Source organism: Ammodytes marinus, assembly GCF_949987685.1.
Source record: "Ammodytes marinus genome assembly, chromosome: 8".
Classification (NCBI taxonomy): domain Eukaryota; kingdom Metazoa; phylum Chordata; class Actinopteri; order Uranoscopiformes; family Ammodytidae; genus Ammodytes; species Ammodytes marinus.
Window position 1 is genome coordinate 16107276 of NC_137212.1, and position 25220 is coordinate 16132495.

At 42.8% G+C, this 25220-nt stretch overlaps 1 protein-coding gene across 1 annotated transcript; it reads left to right on the forward strand.

Annotated features, from left to right (window-relative positions):
- Positions 1-12860: 12860 nt before the first annotated feature.
- Positions 12861-23801, forward strand: LOC307254416 (vitellogenin-2-like; the record flags this gene model as incomplete). Its single annotated transcript, XM_080032807.1, has 34 exons — positions 12861-12900; positions 13113-13133; positions 13267-13418; positions 13506-13757; positions 13838-13999; positions 14091-14239; positions 14326-14476; positions 14564-14721; positions 14805-14970; positions 15065-15190; positions 15403-15621; positions 15719-15936; positions 16030-16127; positions 16213-16337; positions 17192-17293; positions 17414-17533; positions 17624-17810; positions 17892-17985; positions 18099-18284; positions 18381-18519; positions 19957-20158; positions 20246-20829; positions 20948-20992; positions 21080-21148; positions 21241-21447; positions 21538-21680; positions 21891-22029; positions 22109-22238; positions 22325-22508; positions 22623-22717; positions 22826-22920; positions 23023-23188; positions 23409-23570; positions 23676-23801. The coding sequence occupies 34 exons, from the start codon at positions 12861-12863 to the stop codon at positions 23786-23788; spliced, it is 5199 nt and encodes a 1732-aa protein (XP_079888933.1). The 3' UTR covers positions 23789-23801.
- Positions 23802-25220: the final 1419 nt, after the last annotated feature.

The following is a 25220-nucleotide window of genomic DNA, read 5'->3' on the forward strand; positions in this document are numbered from 1 at the left end:
TAAAAATCAATAAATACAATGTTGGAAAAAGAAGATAATACAAATGCAGTGCAAATAAGACCGAAATAAAGATATTAATCACTTAAAAATGAGCAGCTTATGGTGTGCAACTGAGTAGGAGAGCTGATTCAATAGTGCGCACACCGGCCACTTAGGAGGGCTGCATGGGACTGTGTAAGGGCAGTTGTCTCCGTCTTGGAGCAGCTGGGGGGACACTGAGGCACGGGGGCTGCATTCATTCAAAATGTTAGCCTAAGTATTAAATATGTAGTAGACATACACTGCTCTTTATGATACAAAAAAATACACGGCACAACATTCAGCTTAACATTTTATTTATTTGACGCACTTTGTAGATGTTAGTTCCTCTTTTAATGTGTCATTAATGCTAAAGCGAGCGATTTATTTCCACCGTTAACCGGCACGTTGTTCCTATCTGCTGGTGGAGCAGGACGGTGGGCGCTCTCACAGCTGATCGCTGCCGGGTCGGCTTGTGCAGCTGACGGCCGGGCTGACCACTCGTGCCAAGCGCATGCTGTCATACAGTAAAACGCTAAATGTGTTATTTTTTGTTTTTAAAACCCTTTTGAATAGTGCTATCTAAAAGGACCAATACATTCTAATCATTCAAATCTCTGCAGACGTGTATTTATTTTATGGGGACCATTATCGGACAGTTGGTGCGTCTTTTTCTCCTCCACCACTTATATTATGCCCGCAGCCCCGCACCACCAGTTGGTTGCATTTCAGAACAGCAACACGCTTTTTTTAGTGGCGATTTTGAGTCAACACCAACGCTGTTGACCGCAGCAGTTATTTCCTTCCTAACTGCTGCCTTCTGTCGTTCTTTGATGCTGCTTGTAGGCTAATGCTCCGAAATGAAACTCTTTTTTTCTACTTTCGCTGTGATTCTGTCAATTTCTACTTCAGGGAAGTGCCGTATTGCGCATATCCATGTCGTAAAACCTCTGGGCGAGGCCTCTAAACTGAGAAAATATAGGGGCGTGATACGCTAGTTTTCATCCGCCGCATTTATCAATAATGGCCTGGCGTACACTGAGATTGGCGAGATACGCCTGTTTGATAAATCCCACGCGACACCTGGCGTAGGGAGGTATTTGCGCCAGAATCTGCACCAGTTTCCACGCAAAATTGATAAATGAGGGCCAATGAGTAAGCCCAATTAATCTTTTCCTCCTAAATTTTGTTTTGTTTTGATGGACTGGTATAATTTGGAAATGTGTGCACTAAATTCTGGATATGGTTGACACCCAAATTGCCTCACCATGCATGACTCTCCATGAAGGAGTAGCCTAGAGAAGGCTTATTTAGATGTACACTTTTGGGAAACATATTTACCCTAGACTGGTTAGGGACCATATATGGTAACTTAATATGATTTGTAAAAATGTTTATCCTCCAATAATAGGGTGGGGTAGAAATGTTGAATTATTCCAGTATTTCAATGAGTGCCTATAGGCCTAAAGAGTGAACCTCTGCAACTGTTTCTGTTGACAGGTCATGATGCAATGACATTTTATAGTAAGTCTGTAACATTGTTTTTGCAACTGTAAAAAAAAAAAAAATCATAAAAGCATTTGTATAACGTTCAATTTTCTCTGAAACTTTATTATAATTATTTTTTTAGTTAAAGTAATTGGATTCTTTAGAGTCCCAGCCTTAAGTGACATTGGCAACAACAACAACCAAAAGTACTTAATGGTGCGCACCAGAAACTGTTGTGTGCACACAAGATAGTTTCTGGTGCGCCTGAGAAAAGTTCAGCTTGCTAAAGCATTTTAGCTCAAAGCAACACAGTGCCCCTGGTTTCCCCTGTGTTGTTGTGAGCGTATTATACGGTGGCCCTGAGAGCTCACGGCACTGCAACATCAGAAAACACATGCAAGAAGACAAAACGCAAGCAAATAGCCCGAAACACGACGGAAGTGCTTCCGTAAGTGTTTCCAGAGGACACTTAAAAGTGATGCACACGTTCAGACAGGCTTGTTGTTTATGCAGATTTTGACCATGATTTTGACTCACAGTGCTATTAAGGTTATCTTTCCGTCTACACTACCTAGCCTACGCTGTGTAGCAAATGTTGGCAATCTAAAAGTGTGATAAAGCCGTTTTACTGGACAACGACGCTGAAGTTGGCAGCTGATTCGCAGCAGCCGATTCGGCAGAAGGAAAAGTTAAGGGATTCTTAAGGAGCGGCGGAGCGACTGATTCTCCGTTGTTTAACCTCCTAAATCGCCGCGGTAAAGCCACATTAATTAGTCTAGATTATCGAAGAGAGTCTAACCATTCTTTAAAAACAGTTTACAATTGATGTAACCTTTATTAAGTTTGTTTAAAAGAAAGAGAGGGGAGATTTCACTGCTTTTTTTGCATCTGGACCACATTAGAACTGGTCCTGATTGAAAACCACTGCACCTAGACTCTTCAAATCTGGACTAGAATATCACAGAGAGGCTATACATTATAGAAAACATAGTTTTTGATTTGTGTAACTTTTTTTCTATTTGTGAAAATGAAATAAAGGCACATGTCAAAGCTTTTTTGGGGTCTAGGCCGCATTAGAACTGGTCCTGATTGAAAACCACTGCACCTAGACTCTTCAAATCTGGACTAGATTATCATAGTGAGGCTATAGATTATGGAAAATATAGTTTCTGATTAGTGAAACTTTTTTTCTATTTGTGAAAATGCAATAAAGATACATTTCAAGTTTTTTTGGGGGTCCAGACTGCATTAGAACTGATCCTGATTGAAAACCACTGCACCTAGACTCTTCAAATCTGGACTAGAATATTACAGTGAGGCTATAGATTATAGAAAACGTAGTTTCTGATTTGTGAAACTTTTTTTCTATAGCGGCCTAGATGTTGCTGCTCTTGTTGTTGCTGGTTTCGCTGAAGAAGACCACCTGTCCCACCCAGTGAACACGTCCTCCTCTGATGGAACAGATAGCTGTGTGAAGGTCCGGGTGGGTCAACAGACACTTCATCAAACACAGGCTCAGTCAGGTCACTCACATCTGTAAAACATGGCACATTCAATGTAACATCATAGCTGACATGTATCATGCAAAGGGAAACAACACGGTTGAAATTAAAGCAGAACTAGGGAGGAATTTTGGTTTGGCGACATCTAAAGACCAAACTACTGCCGTGAAAAGTAGAGCCTGGCTGCAGGATCGCTAATGTAACACACAGCGCCAAACCCCTTTCACAAATCTGTCTATTAAATGTTTACTTATGAATGTATCCATGTACATAACTTAATTTATTGTTAATAATATGGTCTGTTTATAAATTCGGCATATGATTAAAGCATCTAAAAGCACGTAATCATGTTAAACCTTTACTGTTTTGAAGTTATTAATGCCACTCGCTCCCGCAGATACACAGCACAGGGAGGTCTTATATTAAGCCATTGCTAAAGGGAGTGTTGTATTATGGAACGGCCGCTGTGGTACGAAATTCCAGTCTCAACAATGTTTCCTACACGCAATTATAACTCTAGCGTCTACAGCCCGTTGTTTTCATGTAGTGTAACTTGTGTAATGTGTTACATTATTCAGCTGTTGCCGTGATGTCGGCTAACGCTGATGCTAATGATAACTAGCTCTCCGTCCACAGCCCGATAGTTTGACCAATATCCTGGCGGCTATCGCAGTCCAGCCTAAACTCCAGCACACAAGTGGAAACACCACGAGATTCTTAAAAGTGAGCTGAGCCGCTCCGACCCGATCCGACCCGACCTGCTCTACTCTGTGGAAACGAGGCAAGACTCTGGTGCGCACAAAACAACCGGACTCTGCTCTGCTTGAAAGAGGTGGTCTCGGGACGTTTGCAAGTGAACTCTGGAGCGACCGGTAGTCTGCCCAGTTCAGACCAAAGATTCGCCTTGCAACTGCTTGCGACGAGACGGTTTTAGAACGTCGCGGGGGATAAATCGCAGCAGTGTGAACTGCTCGTTGCAGCGCGTTGCAAGCCGTTGCAAGGCGTCGCAGAAGATTCAACATGTCAAATCGCAAAGTCCAGTTTTAGAACGTCTCAGCCGTCTCGTCGCAAGGAGTTGCAGTTGCAAGCAGTTGCAAGGCGAATCTTTGGTCTGAACTGGGCAGATGTGGGGACCTTCACAGGCAGTGTTTCTCAAATGGTGGGGCGCGCCCCGTGAGTTGTCAGGGGGGGGGGGGGGGGGGGGGCGGGCTGCCTTGATTTCCAACTGACCAAGTTTTTTTTTTTTTAAGTGCTAGCAAGCGCGATGTGTGCTTGTGTATGGTCATATCCGCGCGAAAGGCCGGGATATGCAGTAAATAAACGTCCACGTGTCTCCAAGTGTCTCTGTAGGCTATTTTAAAAGAAATCAAGCAAGTAGACTAATAATAACATTAATGAATTATTGGTTATCGCATCACAGAAGGCCTAGTGGCCTATAATAAAAAAAACACCACCCTAACTATGTTTACAGTTTAAAAATGTTTTGAATGAAATGCAAACCTCAGTGAATCATTTGCTCTTGTTTCTCTGTCCTGAGATTCACACAGACTGAGCAGTCTTGTTTAAATGTTACAAATTTAGCTAATAAACTGAACTTTGATTTTTTTTGCTGCAGAAGTTATCTCAAGCTAATTTTTGTTATCTAATTTGATAATAAGGTGATTGTACGCAGAATGCTCATGCCAGAAACTCATACAGTGGTTTTGTAGGCCTACAGATAAATAAATATTAGCAGGTTCTCAATAGTATTTCAATTTAGGGGGGGGGGGGGCGCGAAAAAAATTCTGTCTCCATGGCAGAAAGTAATTGAGAACCACTGCTTTACGGGATGCCCTGTGATATCCATTCATGATAATATCACATGTTACCAGTTGTTACGGCCGGGCCCCAGGCTCGTTGGCCGGCCAGTAGACATGCAAAATAAACCCAAATGAAACAAAGCAATCGGAGTAATAACGTGATTTATTCAAAATAATCCCACAACACAACTCAACATAGGAGGCTGCAAATAAAAAGGAAAACGGGATGAAAAACCTGGGGCAGCACAGTTGACTGCTATATTGCCCAGGTCTTCCTCCAGCTAAACTATAACCCCGGCCCCTCTAAACTACGACAAACAAAAAGAATACCGTCTAGCAGCCCCCCATAAGTAAACCCACAAACTAAGGCAACTATCAGCAGTCGCAGCGGGTCAGCCGCACACCGTCCGACAGGCAGGCAGAGAGACCGCCAGAGACCGGCCGCCCAGGCCACGCCTTTATACTCCACGGGATTGGAAGCACCTGGCAAGAATCAGGCCCCAGCACCTGGGAGAGAAAATGAGGGGAGACAAGAGAAGCGAGGTGGGAGCGCGTAACACCCCCAACCTAAGTTAGTGATTTTTCACACAAAAAAAACACAACAATTTACAAGCGCGACAACGCATCCGCGATAACATTATCTTTGCCACGAATATGTTCAATTACCACATTGAAGGCCTGCAAAAAAATGCTCCAACGCATCAACCTCTGATTGGTGTTTCGCATCGTTTGAAGATACACCAAGGGGTTATGGTCGGTATAGATAGTGACAGGAACGCTTGCCGACCCGACGTACACCTCAAAATGGTTTAATGCGAGTACAATGGCGAGAGCTTCTTTTTCGATCGTAGAGTACGCACGCTGATGACGGTTAAATTTCCGAGAGAAATAGGACACAGGGTGTTCTACGCCATCATCCCCATCCTGGAGCAGAACAGCACCTGCTCCCAGATCACTAGCATCAATGGCCAGTTTAAAAGGCTGATCGAATTTCGGTGCGGCAAGTACTGGGGCATTAGATAGCAAGGCTTTAATTTGCTGAAACGCAAATTCACACTCATCGGACCACTCGAACCGGACCTTTGGGCTTATTAGGTCAGTCAATGGCGCCGCAACCGCGGAAAAGTTCTTACAGAACCCCCTGTAATACCCCGCCATCCCCAGAAAGCAACGCAAATCTGACCTCGAACCTGGAACAGGGAAGTTATGGATAGCCTCCACTTTGGCCTGCACCGTGCGCACCTCCCCTCGGCCCACCACCTTTCCCAAGTAGACCACAGTAGCCTGCCCAAAGTCGCACTTGGCCAAATTCACAGTCAGGTTAGCGCTGCTCAGCCGATCAAACACTTCGCCCAACTGCTGCATATGGCTCTGCCAGTCATCAGAATGGACCACCACATCATCCAAATAAGCCTCGCACCCAGAAACCCCTGACAACACAATATTCACCAGCCTTTGAAAAGTAGCAGGCGCATTGCGCATTCCAAAAGCCATCACCTTGTACTGCAAAAAATCATCGGGCGTCACAAATGCGGAGATCTCCTTTGCACGCTCTGTTAACGGGACCTGCCAATACCCTTTTAGCAGATCGAGTTTCGTGACATACAAAGCACTACCGACCCGATCGACACAATCTTCCACTCTAGGCAACGGATAGCTATCCGCCTTCGTCACCCCGTTAACCTTTCTGAAGTCAGTGCAGAAACGATCTGATTTATCAGCTTTGTCCACCAACAGGCAGGGAGAGCTCCACGAGCTTGAACTAGGCTCCGCAATCCCATGCTCCAGCATATACTCAACCTCCCTCTTAAGGCGACGCCGCTTGTCTGGGTTCACACGGTAGGCATGCTGTTTAATCGGTGGGAAACCACCCACATCGATATCATGGTGCAAAACAGAGGTACACGAAGGAACGTCAGAAAACAAGGCGGTGTGTGACAAAATCAACCCCGTAACATCAGCGCGTTGAAGGACAGGTAGGTGAGCCAGATGAGCGTCCAGCTCCTTCAGTATTTGAGAGTTCTTTAGCCTCCCCTGCACTAGCGCTTTAGACGGAACCTCAATATCACCCTCAATCTCCAGCATGTCCCGCCCACCCCCGGCAACAGCATTTTCAGCACTAGACAGCTCCCCATCAGATAACTCAACTTCAGCCCCGGACAGCGCCAGAACTGACTCTCCGTCAAGTTTGACAACGTTACACCCCTCTGCCGGGACTGTGTCATCTTTGACACAGACCGGGCCGGTACCATCGTCACGATCCCGATACGGTTTCAACATATTTATGTGGCATAGTCTCTTCTTGCGGCTACGTTCCGGAGTAGCAATAAGGTAATCATAGTCGCCCACTTTCTTTTCCACACAATACGGGCCACTGAAACGAGCTTGTAAACACGACCCAGGAATCGGCAACAGAACCAACACCTTATCACCGGGAGCAAAAACTCGGGTTGCCGCTGTTTTGTCGTACCACCCCTTCATTCTTTTCTGAGCGGCACTAAGATTTTCCCTCGCCAGGTCACAAGCCCGGCGCAGCTTGTAACGGAAATCACATACGAAATCCAACAGGTTCTGAGGTTCAGCACCACCCACCCACTTCTCTTTCAGCAGTTTCAATGGACCACGCACAGAGTGAGCAAAAACCAGCTCGGCGGGGCTAAACCCCACAGACTCCTGTACCACCTCTCTTACAGCAAACATCAGGAGGGGAACCCCCTCATCCCAGTCTTTATCAAACTCCAAACAGTAAGCCCGCAGCATCGATTTAAGTGTCTGGTGAAACCGCTCTAGTGCCCCCTGCGACTCAGGGTGATACGCACTCGAGTGGACGTGCGCTATCGCAAGCTGCTTCAGCACCTGAGAAAAAACCCGTGACATGAAGTTCGACCCCTGATCACTTTGTATCACCTTCGGTAAACCAAACACAGAGAAGAATTTGATCAATGCTTTCACCACCACAGGAGCAGTTATTTTGCGCAGTGGAATAGCCTCAGGAAACCGTGTTGCTGCGCACATGATAGTAAGCAAGAACTGATTACCCGACTTGCTACGTGGCAACGGACCGACACAATCAATGATAACCCGTTCAAAGGGTTCCCCTACAGCCGGAATTGGGTACAACGGTGCCGGTGGAATTGTTTGATTTGGTTTACCAGTAACCTGGCAAACATGACACGACTTACAATACTGCATTACGTCTCTCTTCAACCCAGGCCAAAAGAAATGCCGCAGCACCCGATCGTAAGTCTTATTTACCCCCAAATGCCCAGCTAACTGATGATCGTGGGCCAAACTCAAAACATCGGAACGATACTTTAACGGAACCACTATCTGGGTAACCGCTCCCCCCTCGTCACCTGTCTCTGCATAAGGCGGAGTCCATTTACGCATGAGCACTCCATTTTTGAGGAAGAACCCACGAGACCCAGACCCAATGTCCCCCGCTGAAACAGCGCTTTCAAGAAGTAGAGACAAACTAAGATCGCCTTTCTGCTCTGTCACAAGCGACCCACGCCCCGTAAACACATCAGTGAACCTTCCTTCCTCACCGGACAGCTTGCCAGAGGAAGGAGTAACAGTTTCGCTCAGAAAGGTGTCAGATATATCAACCTCGTCATCCACTACCTGACGCTTTGCCATTGCACGGGTCACAGCACACGCCGAAAAAACCCTAGGATATTCTTGAGCCAGCCTATCGTTACCCTCAGTCACCATAGGCACCGCCGTTAACTCAGGCGTGGCTAACACCTTACCTCCCGCCAGGTCGTTTCCCAAAAGAAAGGAGACCCCTTTTATGGGAAAACAGGGACGAACACCGACAACCACCGGACCGGTCACCAAATCTGATTCGAGGTACACTGTATGCAGCGGCGCCCCCATGCACTGCATCCCAAACCCCCGGACAATGATACTAGAATCAATATCAGATTCGCTAGACAGGGGCAAAACATCACTTAGAATAAATGACTGGGACGCGGCTGTATCCCTCAAAATACTCACAGGCACCTTGCTCCCCCCCCGAGTTAAAGACACCGCGCCACTCATCAGAAACGGACTATATATGTTTAGTTCCGACTCCCGACACTGAGGCCCCCCCCCCCGGTTTAGAAGTCTTCACAAGAACCACGGACTTCACATTTTTCTTTTCCCCCTGTAAAGCATAACAGCTAGAAACCATATGCCCCGGCTTATTACAATAGAAGCACACAGGGCGCTCCCTCATACCCTGTCCCTCTCTAGCGGGCTTCTCCTCCCCACCACTAGAAGTGCTGCTCCTGTATGACTGGGCAGAGGCACCGTAACTGCTTTTACCCTGACGTTCTTGCGACACCGTTTTCTCAAATGCAACCTTATGAGTCAACACGTAATCATCAGCAAGCACTGCAGCATTGGACAACTTAACAGCCCTCTGCTCACTAAGATACACGGAGACTCTGTCAGGCACGCAGTTTTTAAACTCCTCTACAAGCACTAAGTCTCTAAGCTCATCGTAAGTTTTAACCCCCTGCGATGAGCACCAACGATCGAATAATAGCTCCTTCTCCCGAGCAAATTCAACATAAGCTTGAGACTCCTGCTTTTTATATTTACGAAACTTTTGGCGATATGCCTCAGGCACAAGCTCATATGCCTTTAATACGGCAGCTTTAACTTTGTTGTAATCCCTACTGTCTCCAGCGGACAACGCCGCACAAACCTCCCTTGCTTGACCAATGACTACGCACTGCACTAGTGCCGCCCACACCTCCCTAGGCCAATCCCAGTTAGCTGCGGCACGTTCAAAAAGGACAAAAAAAGTATCGACCTTTTCCTCAGAGAAGGACGGAATTAGGCGAATTTGTTTAGTAACATCAAACGCAGCTGGTTGCATACCTGCTGCATGTTGTGGCACAGCCGCTTTTAACTCCATCTCCTTTAGCCGCAGCATATTCTCCCCCTCCATCCTCCTTATCTCTAACTCGACTTCCAACCTACGCATTTCTAGCGCTATCTCGCTCAACCTCACCTGCTTGCTCAAGCCCGCCCCTTCAGACTCAGGAGAGGCACCCGCGCCCTGCTCCGCTAACACTCCCTGGTGAACCAACGCTTGAACCAGCTGATCCTTAATTACCTTTTTGCCCGTCTTGCTTACTGGAATCTCATACCTCTCCGCAATGAGTTTTAAATGCTCCACTGTACACCCCTCCACCTTCTCAGTGGTTGGGTACCCCACGAAATCCTCTAGATCAAACTCCATTGCGCTGTAACAAATCTCCAACTACGGTGCCGAGCGTCAAACCAAACACCACCAACCGCTAAACAAACTTTAGACGAGCCCCCATTATGTTACGGCCGGGCCCCAGGCTCGTTGGCCGGCCAGTAGACATGCAAAATAAACCCAAATGAAACAAAGCAATCGGAGTAATAACGTGATTTATTCAAAATAATCCCACAACACAACTCAACATAGGAGGCTGCAAATAAAAAGGAAAACGGGATGAAAAACCTGGGGCAGCACAGTTGACTGCTATATTGCCCAGGTCTTCCTCCAGCTAAACTATAACCCCGGCCCCTCTAAACTACGACAAACAAAAAGAATACCGTCTAGCAGCCCCCCATAAGTAAACCCACAAACTAAGGCAACTATCAGCAGTCGCAGCGGGTCAGCCGCACACCGTCCGACAGGCAGGCAGAGAGACCGCCAGAGACCGGCCGCCCAGGCCACGCCTTTATACTCCACGGGATTGGAAGCACCTGGCAAGAATCAGGCCCCAGCACCTGGGAGAGAAAATGAGGGGAGACAAGAGAAGCGAGGTGGGAGCGCGTAACACCAGTTAACATGTTTATGTGAGTAATGTGCAAAACAGGTAGGCTATTTATTTGAACATTCTACAGCTTTCCCAATCTTTTAATGCCCCATCCCAACTTTTTTGAAATGTGTAGTAATTTTCAAATTGTATATTTGTGTATATTTACAAAAAACAATGGTAGTTTATACAGTTTAAACAGTTTATACAGTTTAAACTGATAAACTGTTATTTATTGAATACATGTCGGAAAGGATTAGGAAATGATCACATTCTGTTTTATTCACATTTAACATAACGTGTCAACTTGCTCGGAATTGGGTTTGTATTTATTTAACCTGGTTTATTCACTGACTTGTGTAAACATTACAACAAGTGTGGAGGGTTCTTTGCTTTCTACATAACGATGCCCCTGCATATCAAATGTCATTCTGCTTTCCACATTAACCCTTAGATGCTCTTGGGGACGTTTTTGTCCTTTCACACTTTTTTAACGCGTTGTTTTATGTATAACTTTGGCTGTGCTTATGTTACCTGAATACATTTTGGCCAGGGATTTTTTTTCAATTTTTTTTTTCAATTTCTACACAGCAACTTTGTGTCATCTATAATAAAAGGCAGGACACTTTTTTGTTACAGTCATGTCCCTAAGGATGTTTGTGTCCCCTTTTTTGCATACATTTTTTTTCAATGATTTTATGCTTTCATCCTCGACATAAAGCATCAAAATGTATCATTTTCAACACCATCACCATTTTGAGCCATTTCCCTATATTTGGCATAGCAATTTTCCAGGTTGTCGGTCCTGCCCCCCACAGTGCAATAGAAAAAAGAATCAACCTAAATGGTGTGAGTGTGTTGGTAGGGATGCTATTGTGTGGTGTATATGTGTGTATTGAGAAAATATAGTGTGTGTGTTTGTGTACACAAAGCCAAACTTTACAAATTCAAACTTGTATGGAAAAAATGGCCCAATTTGAAAACATTAAATCCTGTAAAAACTTTGTTTTTTCAAACCACAGCCATGATGACAAACACATATGAATTTGGTGATATTAGGCAATAATCCAAAACTTAAGACCAGAAACTGGAATTAAAAGGGTCAAAAGCAATTGACAATGAATTCATATTTGATATGTATGTAAAGAGGTCAAGTGAGATAAAAGGTTTTCATAAAAAGTAGAAAAAATATAACTGTATAATGTTTTTAGGGCAGTTTATAGGGAGGGGAAGTTTTTGTCCTCAGGGAGCTGAGTTTGAGTATGTATTTGCATCTGTGACTGCACAAATACTAAACATGTATCAAAAGCAGTTTTATTGCAAATCATTAACATATCCTTGAGATTTATTATCCCACTCAAAAAAATCCACTTTGCATCTATTACAAGAGAATTATTTCAATTATCGTGTTTTTTTTAAATAAAAATGGCTCAAGTCATCACATAAGCTTGTAAAGGGTTAAAAGCAATTACAAAGGAATGATCATTTGATATGTATGTACAGAGATCAAGTGGGATAAAAGGTTTGTAAAAAAAGTAGAAAAAAATATTACTGTATAATGTTTTTATGGCAGTTTATAGGGAGGGGACGTTTTTGTCCTCTAAGGTAATGAGTGTAACAAAAGTTAAGGTAAAACAAGAGTTATGCAAAACGTGGTAGCCTTCAGGGCTCAAATATGTCATTATCACTAATGTTGCGGTCAATATGTTTAAAGACACATTTCTTTAAAACTGTAGTGAAGCGAATGAAAAGTTTCTTAATTTCTTCAGTAGCCTACATTTGAATGTTTTTCATTTAATCCACTTATCTATTAAATATGCATACTTCCAAGGAACATCTACAGCAAAATTCCATAGCTAGATTATATAGAAGTTGCTTTTTCAATTGTCGGGTATTTATATAGGCTACGTGCTTGGATTTTATGTTGTCATGCTGTTAAAACAACAGGCCTAAAATAAATAAGGTAAACTTTTGCAGACATAAAAGTTTTTTTTATTTATCTTTTTTAAAGCAGCCACAATTAGTAAGCCTAAATCCCTCTTAGCACTGCACATTGTTTGAAAGCCAAAAGTCCAGTTGCAATGTTTTATTTTCTGTGACATCTGTGACATTTCCATTCATATTTTACTGTTTGATTAATCTGTGTGACCAGGGCATGGTAACATCACTGACATTGCAAGCTGATATTTAGTTAATGATACATTTCAGTCAACAAACACTGGCTTTATAAGCAACCCTTTGGTTACAGAAGAACACTTCCTCCAGCCATGAGGGTGTTTTTGCTTGCACTCACTGTGGCCCTTGTGGGTGAGTGTTTTTATTGCTAATTTCATACCTTACATTTCACTCAAATGTAATATAGCTTGTGTATAATTGTGATTTAAGAGTGATCTCATTTGTAAATAATGTAATGTCTGTGATACATAACTGATGCTAGAAAAGAAAATACACATTTTCCTTCACAACACATCTTGTTATCCTATATGAATATCAAATAACTTTGTATTACTATTTTGCAGCAAGTCACCAGGTACATTTTGGTAAGTTGTCATTCTTTTACATAAGAAATGTGATTTTATATTTTCAAATGTTTTAAAACTGTTGTAAATTGTAAATGCAATCACTAGTTTCTTTTCTTTTCTCTCATTCTCATTCTCATTTTCATTCTCGCAGCCCCAGACTTTGCTACCGACAAGACCTACGTGTACAAATATGAAGCCTTTGTTCTGGGTGGCCTGCCCGAGGACGGCCTGGCGAGGGCCGGAGTAAAAGTCCTTACCAAAGTTATGATCAGTGCCATGGCTGCTGACACCTTCATGTTGAAGGTAAATACCTTTAAAATGTTCTGAGTTTTCTGTGTGGCCTATAGGTAAGTGTTCACAATTCATTCCAACTGTCACTCTCCCTTACAGCTTGAAAACCCTGAAATCTTTGAGTACAGTGGCATCTGGCCAACAGATGCTTACCTCCCGGCCACTAAGCTCACCTCAGTCCTGGCTGCTCAGCTCATGACTCCAATTAAGTTTGAGTATGCCAATGGTGTTGTCGGCAAAGTGTTCGCGCCAGTTGGCATCTCTGCAACTGTGCTGAATATCTACAGGGGAATCCTCAACATCTTCCAGCTGAACATCAAGAAGACTCAGAATATTTATGATCTTCAGGAGGTACATATAACTAATTTACATATAATTCAAACCACAAAATGTTGCAATATTTCAACTGTGTTTCGATCTTTGTGAACTAGCCTGGTGCTCAGGGTGTCTGCAAAACCCACTACGCTATCAGTGAGGATACAAAGGCTGACCGCATCTTGCTGACCAAGACCAAGGACCTGAATAACTGCCAGGAAAAAATCGTTAAGGACATCGGCTTGGCTTACATGGAGAGATGCGTTGAGTGTGAGGCTGTAAGTGCAAGTTCCATCTCAATTCACACTGTAATACGGAACATTTCTTAACACTGTGGGTATGATAATACTGTGGATCTTGACAATGCAGAGAGGACAGATCCTGAAGGGAACTGCCGCTTTTAACTACATCCTGAAGCCAGCCGCCACAGGCGCTTTGATCTTGGAGGCAACTACTACAGAGCTCATCCAGTTCTCACCTTTTAATATCTTGAATGGCGCTGCCCAGATGGAGGCTAAGTATGTGCGATAACAGTGGCGTAAGCAGCATTCTCCGTACAAAGTGTCACAGTGGAGATTGATGTTGTGCTCATGTATATTCAAAGGCAAATCCTGACCTTCCTGAAGGTCGAAAAGACTTCAATGGAGCCCATTAGAGGAGAGTATCTTCACCGTGGATCCCTGCAGTACGAGTTTAGCAGTGAGCTTCTCCAGACACCCATCGCGCTTCTGAGGATCACCAATGCCGAGGCTCAGGTACCTCAGCAACTATTCCATCTTCTTCCGATTTATGTTGAATTTATCCTGCGACAAGCTCATGGGAATAATTTTGTTACCTAACAGATTGTTGAGATTCTCAACCACCTGGTGACCTTCAATGTGGCCAAAGTCCATGAAGATGCCCCCTTGAAGTTCATTGAGCTCATCCAGCTGCTGCGTGTGGCCAAATTTGAAAGTATTGAGGCCCTCTGGACTCAATTCAAAGCTAGACCCGATTACAGGTAACTGCAACTTTCATTCAAAGAGGAGCCATGAAAAAAACTTGCCATTGATGATAAACATAGAATATTTTTCCCTTTCTCAGGCACTGGATCCTGAATGCTGTCCCTGCCATTGGCACTCATGCTGCCTTGAGGTTTGTCAAGGAGAAGTTCCTCGCAAATGAGCTGACTATGGCTGAAACTGCTCAAGCCCTGCTGATGTCTGTGCAGATGGTGACAGCCGACCGGGAGGCTATCAGGCTTGCAGAGGCAAGGCAACGTTAAATGTTTTCTTGGGTATATGTGATTGTGCAAAAACTGGCACACATACTGTAATCAGATGTTTATTTCCACCAATCCTTAGGGCCTGGCGATGAACCCCAAAATCCAGGAAAACCCAGTTCTGCGTGAGATTGCCATGCTGGGCTACGGCACCCTGGTTGCTAAATTCTGTGTGGAGAACCCAGTTTGCTCAGCCGAGCTTGTGAGGGTATATAATAATCTTTATTAAGGACTCAGATGGTCCACTCACATCCAACATACACACACACATAGAACACATTAAAATACATTACTCAATAAAATACTGTACTAAAATAGGTGCAAGCTATAAGGTATGTATGATTGGTACATGTGTTTTATTTAACTAAAATTGTGTTATATAACATCAGTGAAGGGAATACCTTTCTGCTCCTTCCACAGCCATTCCACGAACTTGCAATCCAGGCTCTTGCCAAAGGTGAAATTGAGGAGGTCGTACTCGCTCTCAAAGTTCTGGGTAATGCTGGACACCCTGCCAGCCTGAAGCCAATCATGAAGCTCCTGCCTGGCTTTGGCAGTGCTGCTGCTAGTATGCCTCACAGAGTTCACATTGAAGCAGCTATGGCCCTAAGGAACATTGCTAAGAAGGATCCCAAGAGGGTGAGACTATATTCTCCAAATCGTTTCTTTTCTAGTAGTACATACAATTAAAACCTGTTTCATCATAATTTCTCATATTTTTTCATTTGGGACTTAGATCCAGGAATTTGCTATACAGCTGTTCATGGACAAGACTGTCCACCCAGAGCTCCGTATGGTTGCTACTATCGTACTGTTTGAGACTAAGCTGCCCATGGGTCTGGTGTCTACTGTTGCCGACGTCCTCCTGAAAGAAACAAATATGCAGGTCGCTAGCTTTGTCTACTCTTACATAAAAGCCATGACCAAGAACACCGCTCCTGACTTTGCCTCTGTGTAAGAACTTCAATAACATTTACATTTACATTTTTTTGCTAGTTAAACATGGTAGGACCTAGAATCTCTTATTTTTGAACTTTTTACTTTCAGTGCTGCCGCCTGTAATGTGGCTGTGAAGATGCTTAGCCCTAAATTCGACAGACTGAGCTACCGTTTCAGCAGAGCTATCTATTTGGATGCGTACCACAGTAAGAGCACTACCGAATATTAGTTTTCCTCCAGGGATTTCAGATTCAAAATGTGGTTTGACAGTTTTCGTATCTTTCCCTGCAGGCCCCTGGATGGTGGGTGCTGCTGCCAGCGCCTTCTACATTAACGATGCTGCAACTGTCCTGCCAAGAGCCATTGTGGCCAAAGCTCGCACCTACATGGCAGGAGCTTACGCTGATATTCTTGAGGTATGACACTCATGTTTTCCATAGCTACTGTAGGTAACACTATAATAGGCTATCATATGTCTAGCATGTGCATTCCTTTCGTACAAACCTTTGCACAACAACTGTTGTCGGCTGATATTAATTTATAAACATTGCAATACTGAGAAATACAGAGAGAGGTTTGTGAAGCTGATAGGCTTGATCAACTTTTCCACCATCGGAAAACAAGGTCAATTCCAGGCCGGTACTAGAGTCGGTTCGCTGCTGATTCACCTACATAGCCATGTCATGAGTCATGACGTCACTGTAAACGTCTGTGTATGTCAACCGACATCACCGCCCTCCCAGCTAATGCTAACGCTAGCTTTAAGCACAACATCAACAACAGTGGCGGATAGATCCTGTTTTTACAAGTTTTTTCTCAGGCTTTGCTTTATTAACCAAACACAACTTATCCAGTTAGTTTAGTTGGTCTGGTTGGTCACGATAATCGCGCCCTTTGCTCCTGCCATAAGCAGTTCCCACTTTCAGACAAGCTCAGAGTTGATGCCGCTTCGGACCCAGTTTTTCTGGCCGGTAGCCTCTTTTGCGGTGGAAAAACAAAGAACTGGTGCCCGATTGGGCAACTGCTCTCAACCGGTCCCAATTTTGCCTCGGTGGAAAAGGGTTAATTGTTGCCACTCAATTAGCAATGGCCTGACAAATATATGACAAAATAGTTTTAACATTAGATCAAATAATATTGCCATTGTCAATTTATGCCATTTTGTTAAAATTAGTTAACAGGTCTACAGTATATACATTTTTTATATTCTATTTTTTGTAATATTTTAAAAACAAGTTAAACAAAATGCTATTTTTATTTTATTTTTCAGTTTGGAGTGAGAACTGAGGGAATCCAGGAGGCCTTGCTGAAAACCCAAGAGGCACCTGAGAATACACAAAGGATCACCAAGATTAAACAAGTTATGAAGGCTGTAAGTTTAAAGGGATCATTACAAAAAATACAATTATTTTTTAAGAATGATGTCATCAAAGCACATTTTTGCTTAAAGAAGCTACAGTGTTTAATGGACTGTTTTATTTTCTTTGCACAGCTTTCTGCATGGAGGGCTCATCCTTCAAGCCAGCCCCTGGCCTCTGTATATGTGAAATTCTTCGGACAGGAAATTGCATTTGCCAACATTGACAAAGCCATTGTTGATCAGATTGTAGAGGTACCCCATCTTCTTCTGTACAAATGCTTAGAAATAATTTTATATTAAATTGAATACATGATGTCTTATAAGCATGTTTTATGTTTGAAGCTTGCAAGTGGACCAGCAATGCACACTTATGGCAGGAAGGCTTTGGATGGTCTGCTTTCTGGCTTTACAATGCATTTTGCCAAACCAATGCTGGTTGCTGAGGTGCGTCGTATTCTTCCTACCTCTGTTGGTCTCCCCATGGAGCTCAGTTTTTATACTGCTGCAGTGGCTGCTGCAGCTGTTGAACGTAAGTTCCACTGGTGTAATTTAAGTGTTGATTTGAGAAAATGACCTATGCTAGAACTGAAAATATGTTGTTTTTTCACAGTTCAAGCCACAGTGACACCATCTCTGCCAAAGAACTTCCATCCCTCCCAACTCATGAAGTCTGAAATCAGCATGAGGGCTGCCATTGCTCCAAGGTAATATAGTTGTAAATTACTTGAAAGCTAATAACCTTCTTCTCATCAGTGTAACTAAAAACAAATGGTTTCGGGATTTCAGCATCAAAGTTTATATTTTCTATCCCTTTTAGTGTTTCAATGCACACCTATGCAGTTATGGGAGTGAATACTGCTCTACTCCAGGCTGCCCTGATCTCAAGAGCCAGAGTTCACACTATTGTCCCTGCGAAGATAGAGGCAAGAATTGACATGGTTAAGGGCAACTTCAAGCTTCAGTTCCTCCCTGTTCATGGTGTGGACAAGATCGCATCTGCAATGTGTGTACATTCCCTAGTATCGTGTAGTCACCAAGTAGCATGTATCAACCAGTTTTAACATTGTGTTTCTTAAAACGATTTTTCTTCCTCCAACAGTGTTGAGACTTTTGCTGTTGCAAGAAATGTAGAAGACCTTGCAGCTGCCAAAAACACACCAATGATTCCAGCAAAGCTGTCAAGGGAGTCTTTCACTTCAACATGGTCGAGTATGGCATCCTCTCTAGCTGCTAGTAAGGTAAGTTTGATTCAGTGACCACCTTTTCCAATACAAACATCATCTACGCTGTTCAATCCATATCCGTTTGGAAATCAAAACACGAAAAACGAAAAGTTACCTGTTTTTTTAACAATCATCCTCTCATCTACATTATATATTATACTAAAACACGTTTTTATCCATTTTGAATCAACATTCATGACCAGGATATCAAATATGAGAATAATGGCCTAAATGTTGATTTTGAAAAATACATGTTTCAATTTAGTGAAAGAAGTGCGTGTGCGTGTGTGCGCGCGCGCCCAGAGGCGAACTTAACCATTGCGCAAAGGTAGGCAATTGCCTTGGGTCTCATAGCCTAATCATCTAATAAATGTTTGTTTTACTCTTCATTCATTAATCACCGATTACGTGCGGACATCAGCATCGCATTGGGAACTGAGGGACACACCCTACATTATTGATAATGTTATTGATACTCGTGATCAGCTGAGGCGTGAGCCCCAGTGCAGACAGCTGCATATGAAAGCATTTGTATTGGTTAGTTCCACGAGTGAAAATTGCGTCTGAGGCGATCGTCGTCTCTGTCTCTCTTTTTTCCCTGTCTTCACTTCACTTGCCGAGTCACAGTGGGCAATCGCCCAGTTTAAGGGGGCGCGCGCATGTGTGTGTGTGTGTGTGTGTGTGTGTGTGTGTGTGTGTGTGTGTGTCGAGGAAAGAAGAAACTTGTCTAGGCTATATTTTGTCCACGTTTAGGCTATAGGCTATCTGAATTGAGCTTTTTGTAAAATAAGGCTCTTGATGGTAGCTTATGACAGACAATGACATAGCAGCCTTTGGCAGCCAGCCAAAATATGTTTCCCCTCTCAATAAAGATTCATCAATTGGTGGTTTGTCCCGTTTTGATCTGGATCAACAGCTGTATGTCTGTCGCTGTTTAGATCATGCCTCGTTTCCTCTGAGCAGCACAGTTCGGTTCGGCACGGTTCGGCTGGGTTACCGACAAGAGGCTTTAGCCTACTTAAAAGACAGAGACAGCCACGGTCAGAAAACAGTCTATGGGTCAGAGCCATCACGGCGCTGGCCGCGCATAGCTCGTGGCATTGTGGCAGCAGGACACAGTTTAACCCGCTGATTAATATAAATTATTATTTGGAACTTCAAAAATGAAAATGCACATTTTTTACATTTTCTGTTTGTCTCCTTTCCCATTTTCGTATGTAAAGGGCGACATGGAAAATAAAAAATAAGAAATGGCTATCAATTCATGTTTTACAGGCATATTTTGAATAAAACAGTCCGTTCTTTATTTTTTTTAAATGAAACAAATAACTAAAAAATTAAATCAAACAGTTTCTTTTTTCGTGTTTTGATTTCCAAACGGTTATGGATTGAACGGAAGGTACACGGATTATGTTCCAATGTAACGTAGTGATATCTGTTTTGGGTTTACAGTCAGCATCATCTGAAATAATTCCTGTCGACCTACCAAGGAAAATGGTCAACAAGGCATTTGAGAAGAGAATGTGTGCTGCATTTCAAACCTTTGGAATGAAAGCATGCACTGAGATTGAATCTCACAATGCTGCCTTCATCAGGGACTGCCCTCTCTACGCCATGATTGGAAAACATGCTGTCACGGTTGAGGTTGTGCCAGGCAAGTGAAATAGTTTTAAATTACTGATATTAGTTATTTTTTCAGGAAGTTGCTTATAAGTTATTCTATTTATTTATATGGTTGCAGTTGCCGGACCAGTCATCGAGAAGATTGAAATTGAGATTCAGGTAGGAGATAAAGCAGCAGAAAAGATCATGAAAGTGATTAACATGAGTGATGAAGAGGAAATTATTGAGGACAAAAAAGTCCTGATGAAACTCAAGAAATTCCTGGCTCCTGGTCTGAAGAACGGCACATCGAGCTCCTCCAGCTCCAGCAGCTCCAGTTCAAGAGTCTCTTCCTCTGCATCATCCAAGTCCTCTTCCAGCTCATCTTCTCGCCGCAAAAGCAAGACAGTTGACGGCGTTGCTCCCAACAGAAGCCGATCAAGCTCTTCCAGTTCCAGCAGTCGCTCCTCCAAATCAAGCAGTCGCTCATCTCTCTCCAGCAGCAGCTCTTCCAAATCCAGACGCCGCTCTCTCAAATCCAGACGCAGCTCTTCCAAATCCAGACGCAGCTCTTCCAAATCCAGACGCCGCTCTCTCAAATCCAGACGCAGCTCTTCCAAATCCAGACGCAGCTCTTCCAAATCCAGACGCCGCTCTCTCAAATCCAGACGCCGCTCTTCCAGCTCCAGCTCCAGCTCCTCCAGCTCCAGCTCCTTGTCCAAGGTGAGACAAAACACTGAACATGTATATACATTTTTTTTAATAAAAAAAAACAGTTGAATCAAAAAGTACGTGTTCAGATATGTATCAACTAATTTTTTTTATTTTCTATTTATTGCAGCGGGAAATGTATGAGATGAACTTTACCAAGAACCACATCCACCAGGTATTTAGAGATTGTTTTGCATGAGCATGATGCAGCCACGTCATGTACTGTTTGAGCATGCTAAACGTATGTTGTCATTATTCGCAGCATGACCGCTCAACTGGTCGCGCCAGCAGCAAGAGCAGTGCCCACAGCTTCGAAGCCATCTACAAAAAGGTAAGTCATTACATCAAGCCATTTACACTAATTGTGTCAGTGGGGAAAATCCAGACTTTCATTAACATCAAAACTCTGCTTTCCACTTTAAGGCTAAGTACCTCACTAATGCTGTCACTCCTGCCGTGACCATTCTCATCCGTGCTGTGAGGGCTGACCACATTGCTCAGGGATACCAGATTGCAGCTTACTTTGACAAACCTAATGCCAGAGTACAGGTGATTTTTGCCAACCTGGCTGTGAACGACCACTGGAGAATCTGCGCTGATGGTGTGATGCTTAGCCACCACAAGCTGATGGTAAAAACTTGGATTTGATTAATATTAACTGAAATGCCAACAGATTTTAGAAATGTGTGTGATGATGATTGAGATTTTATTTTTGCTTAGGCCAAGATTGCATGGGGCATTGACTGCAAGCAGTACGAGACTGAGATCACAGTCGAGACTGGTCTTGTGGGTCAGGACCCTGCAGCTCGCCTGAAGATTTCCTGGGAGAAACTTCCAAAGAGCATGATGCGCTATGCAAAGGAGTAATGCCCCAAACTAAAGCAGATTTCAAAAAATTTGTTTTATTTAAAAAAACATGCTAAACAACGGTATCCTGGCCTCTCATCAAAAAAACATTGACTTGTTGGGCCTATTTGATGTAGATAAGAGACCTTCTTTGGCGTGTTTTCATTTTCTGTGTGCATTTAACACTCAGTCTGACATTTCTTAAAAAAAACTTTTTGTCCATCTAGGCTGTCTGAGTACATTAACCGCATCGCTAAGGAAACCAGATTAAGCCTGGTAAAGGTCAAGAATGTTCGCAATCAGATCAAACTGTCTATGGCTGTTGCAAACGAGACAAGCCTGAATGTTGTGCTGAAAACACCAAAGGTACAGTTTTATTGCATAATATTTACAGACAGACAATGCAACGCACTCATCGTAAACCCCCCTGAATTGAATATTCCAGATAACCATAAACAAACTTGGCCTGAGACTCCCTGTATCTCTGCCATTCGGAAACACTTCAGCTGAGCTTGAAGCATACCAAAGCAGCTGGACTGACACAATCTCCTACATGGTCACCAAAGCTCATGCAGGTGAATACATTTAAAGAATAGACTAAATAGTCAGACTGATCAGCAAATAGCTAACTTACTGATTAACCTTTTCTCTTTCACTCCAGCTGAGTGTGTCCTGGTCAAAGACACCCTGACCACATTCAACAACAAGAAGTACAAGAACGAGATGCCACACTCTTGCTACCAGGTTTTGGCTCAAGATTGTACGTCAGAGCATAAATTCATAGTAATGGTGAAGAGGGACGAAATACAGGAACAGAACCTGATCAATGTTAAGATAGCAAACATGTAAGAACAACCAGTATGTATATCTAAATTGTGGGAATGGTCAAAAAAGAAAAATTCTAAATATGGAAATAAAGACATGAAGTCATACATGCCTTTACATTGTTTTCTCAACAGTGATGTGGAGATGTATCCCATGGGCAGTGCAATTATGGTGAAGGTTAATGGAGAGCTAATCCCCATCAGCAACTTGCCATATCAGCATCCCGCAGGTTTTGATCTTATTTTATCCATTTGAAGGCAACTTTCATGCTAAAATTATTAATTTGTTGGATATTATCACATTTTTATATGTATACCTATATTTGCATTATGTTTAGGTAAAATTCAGATCAGACAGAAGGGCCAGGGAATTTCCCTCATTGCTCCTAGCCATGGTCTTCAGGAAGTGTTCTTAGATCTGAATTCCTTGAAGGTAATATAAAAAAATCTAACTGATTTAAATTCGATTTTTTTATTATTAATTTAAATACAGCTGGTAATTGTGCAAATGCCGAACTGTTTTTCTTTCTTTCAGGTTAAAGTTGTTGACTGGATGAGAGGACAGACCTGTGGACTGTGTGGAAAGGCTGACGGTGAAGTCAGACAGGAGTATCGCACACCCAACGGACGCATTACCAAAAACGCACTCAGCTACGCTCACTCCTGGGTTCAGGCTGGACAGAGCTGCCGGGATTCTTCTGGTAATACTTACCCGAACTACCTGTCTCACCTTTCTCTATCATAATATAATTCATAGCCAGAATACCAAAATTGAAGCATATAAAATAAATTTGCAAAATCATAACAAACTGACATCAAAGCAGCATTTCATTAGATTATATGTAGAATCTGATTTATGGTCAGGTCTGTTGTAGGTAATCATATTAACAATGCTTACCTTCCATGTTCAACCTTTTCCAGAGTGTTACATGAAGCTTCAATCAGTGAAGTTGGATAAGGAGATGATCCTCTATGGCCAGGAGTCCAAGTGTTACTCCGTGGAGCCAGTGCTGCGCTGCCTGCCCGGCTGCATGCCAGTGAGGACCACGAAAGTCACTGTTGGCTACCACTGCCTGCCTCTTGGTGAGTCTGCGAGAAATCACAGCTTCTTCATAGAACTGTATCATTCTACATCTATCTTGTTTTCTTATACACAATGTAAATGCTTGTCCCTCTCCATTTTTTCAGAGTCTAACCTGAATCTCTCTGAGGGTCTGAACAGCATTTACGAGAAGAGCATAGATCTGATGGAGACTGCAGAAGCCCACCTGGCCTGTCAATGCACCGCTCACTGCAATTAAGCTCATTGCCTTCAGTCACATGTTTTATTTTCATATTTTCAAGCAAGCATTGCAAACTATTAAGTTTGAGGTACACAATGTATATTAATGTAATTGCTTGATGTAAACTGTAAATGTTGCAGAAGGGTCTCTTCATCACAAATGAAGCTGATAAACAAATAAATAAAGCAACTTGTAATGTAAACTGAGATGTCATTCATTCCATTACCATATTTGTTCAAATAAAACATAAGAACATAATAAATAAGAATATATTTTTAGTCCTTGGGAAATACCATCCCCCCAAAAATATCTCATCAGCACTTCATCAAGGTCTCACCTTTTAGCAATCCAAAATGACAACACTTTTTTGATATGCCCCCCTGTAAAGCTCTTTGAATTGCATTGTGTCTGAATTTAGCTATATAAATAAACTTGCCTTGCCTTGTGACTCTAACCTATTTCAATTATCGTAAAAAAAAAATCCACTTTGTATATCGGTAGCCGTACTTGTACATTGTTACCACAAAATATTACCCTGTAAATGGTGAGGAATTACACTGTATGTTGTGGGGCGTATTTCAGGGCTATCAATATGGGCAGAGATTTGTGTCAGTAGAACTTGAATTTGAATTGATCGACTTGAATATGAATTGATCAATCTGCATTTGAATTATTGATACTTGAATTCGAATGTATACACTTGAATATGAATTATCCATTTGAATTTGAATTAATTGTACTTGAATCTGAATTTTATTTACTTGAATCTGAATCAGTTAATATTCCAAATGACTTTCAAATAAAAATTCAAGTTTTCAAATTCAAGTAGAAAAAATTCAAATTCAAGTAGAAAAAATTCAAATTCAAGTAGAAAAAATTCAGATTCGAGTAGAGATGTGCACATCCGGGTTCTTTGAGGAAGAGCAATCGAGTGCAGATCTCTGATCCTAGGCTACAGCGTCCGGCGGGTGTTATTATAGGCTAATATCGCCAGGCTATAGGCTATCAATGAAAACAGACGGTCAAACAGCGTCCAAATGAGCTAACATCCTAAATAGCCTACAATAAACAGTAACATGGCAAACTTATTTTTAGGCAAGCTCTAATTCATTATTTATTCATTTTTTCACACGTTTACATGTTTAGAGGCGGAGGATTCCTCCGGCGCTCTCTGTCCGGCTTATCAGACAGCACTCAGCTGTCTGTCAGTTGAGCTGGACAAGCAAACGTAAAATCATCAGGAAATGATAAAAACATCCCGATGGAGATTTCTATGCAGTGATTTTGCTTTAACTGTCCTACAGGGTCACGTTTGTGCCCCGCTTTCCCATGCGCACTTCGGTAGACTCAGAGTGCTGGGGCGCGCACTAATGCATTAGGTTATCATTAAAAATCCAGGTTAATGGCACAAAGCAGTAGATAACTTCAACATAGTCACTATAGCCTACGT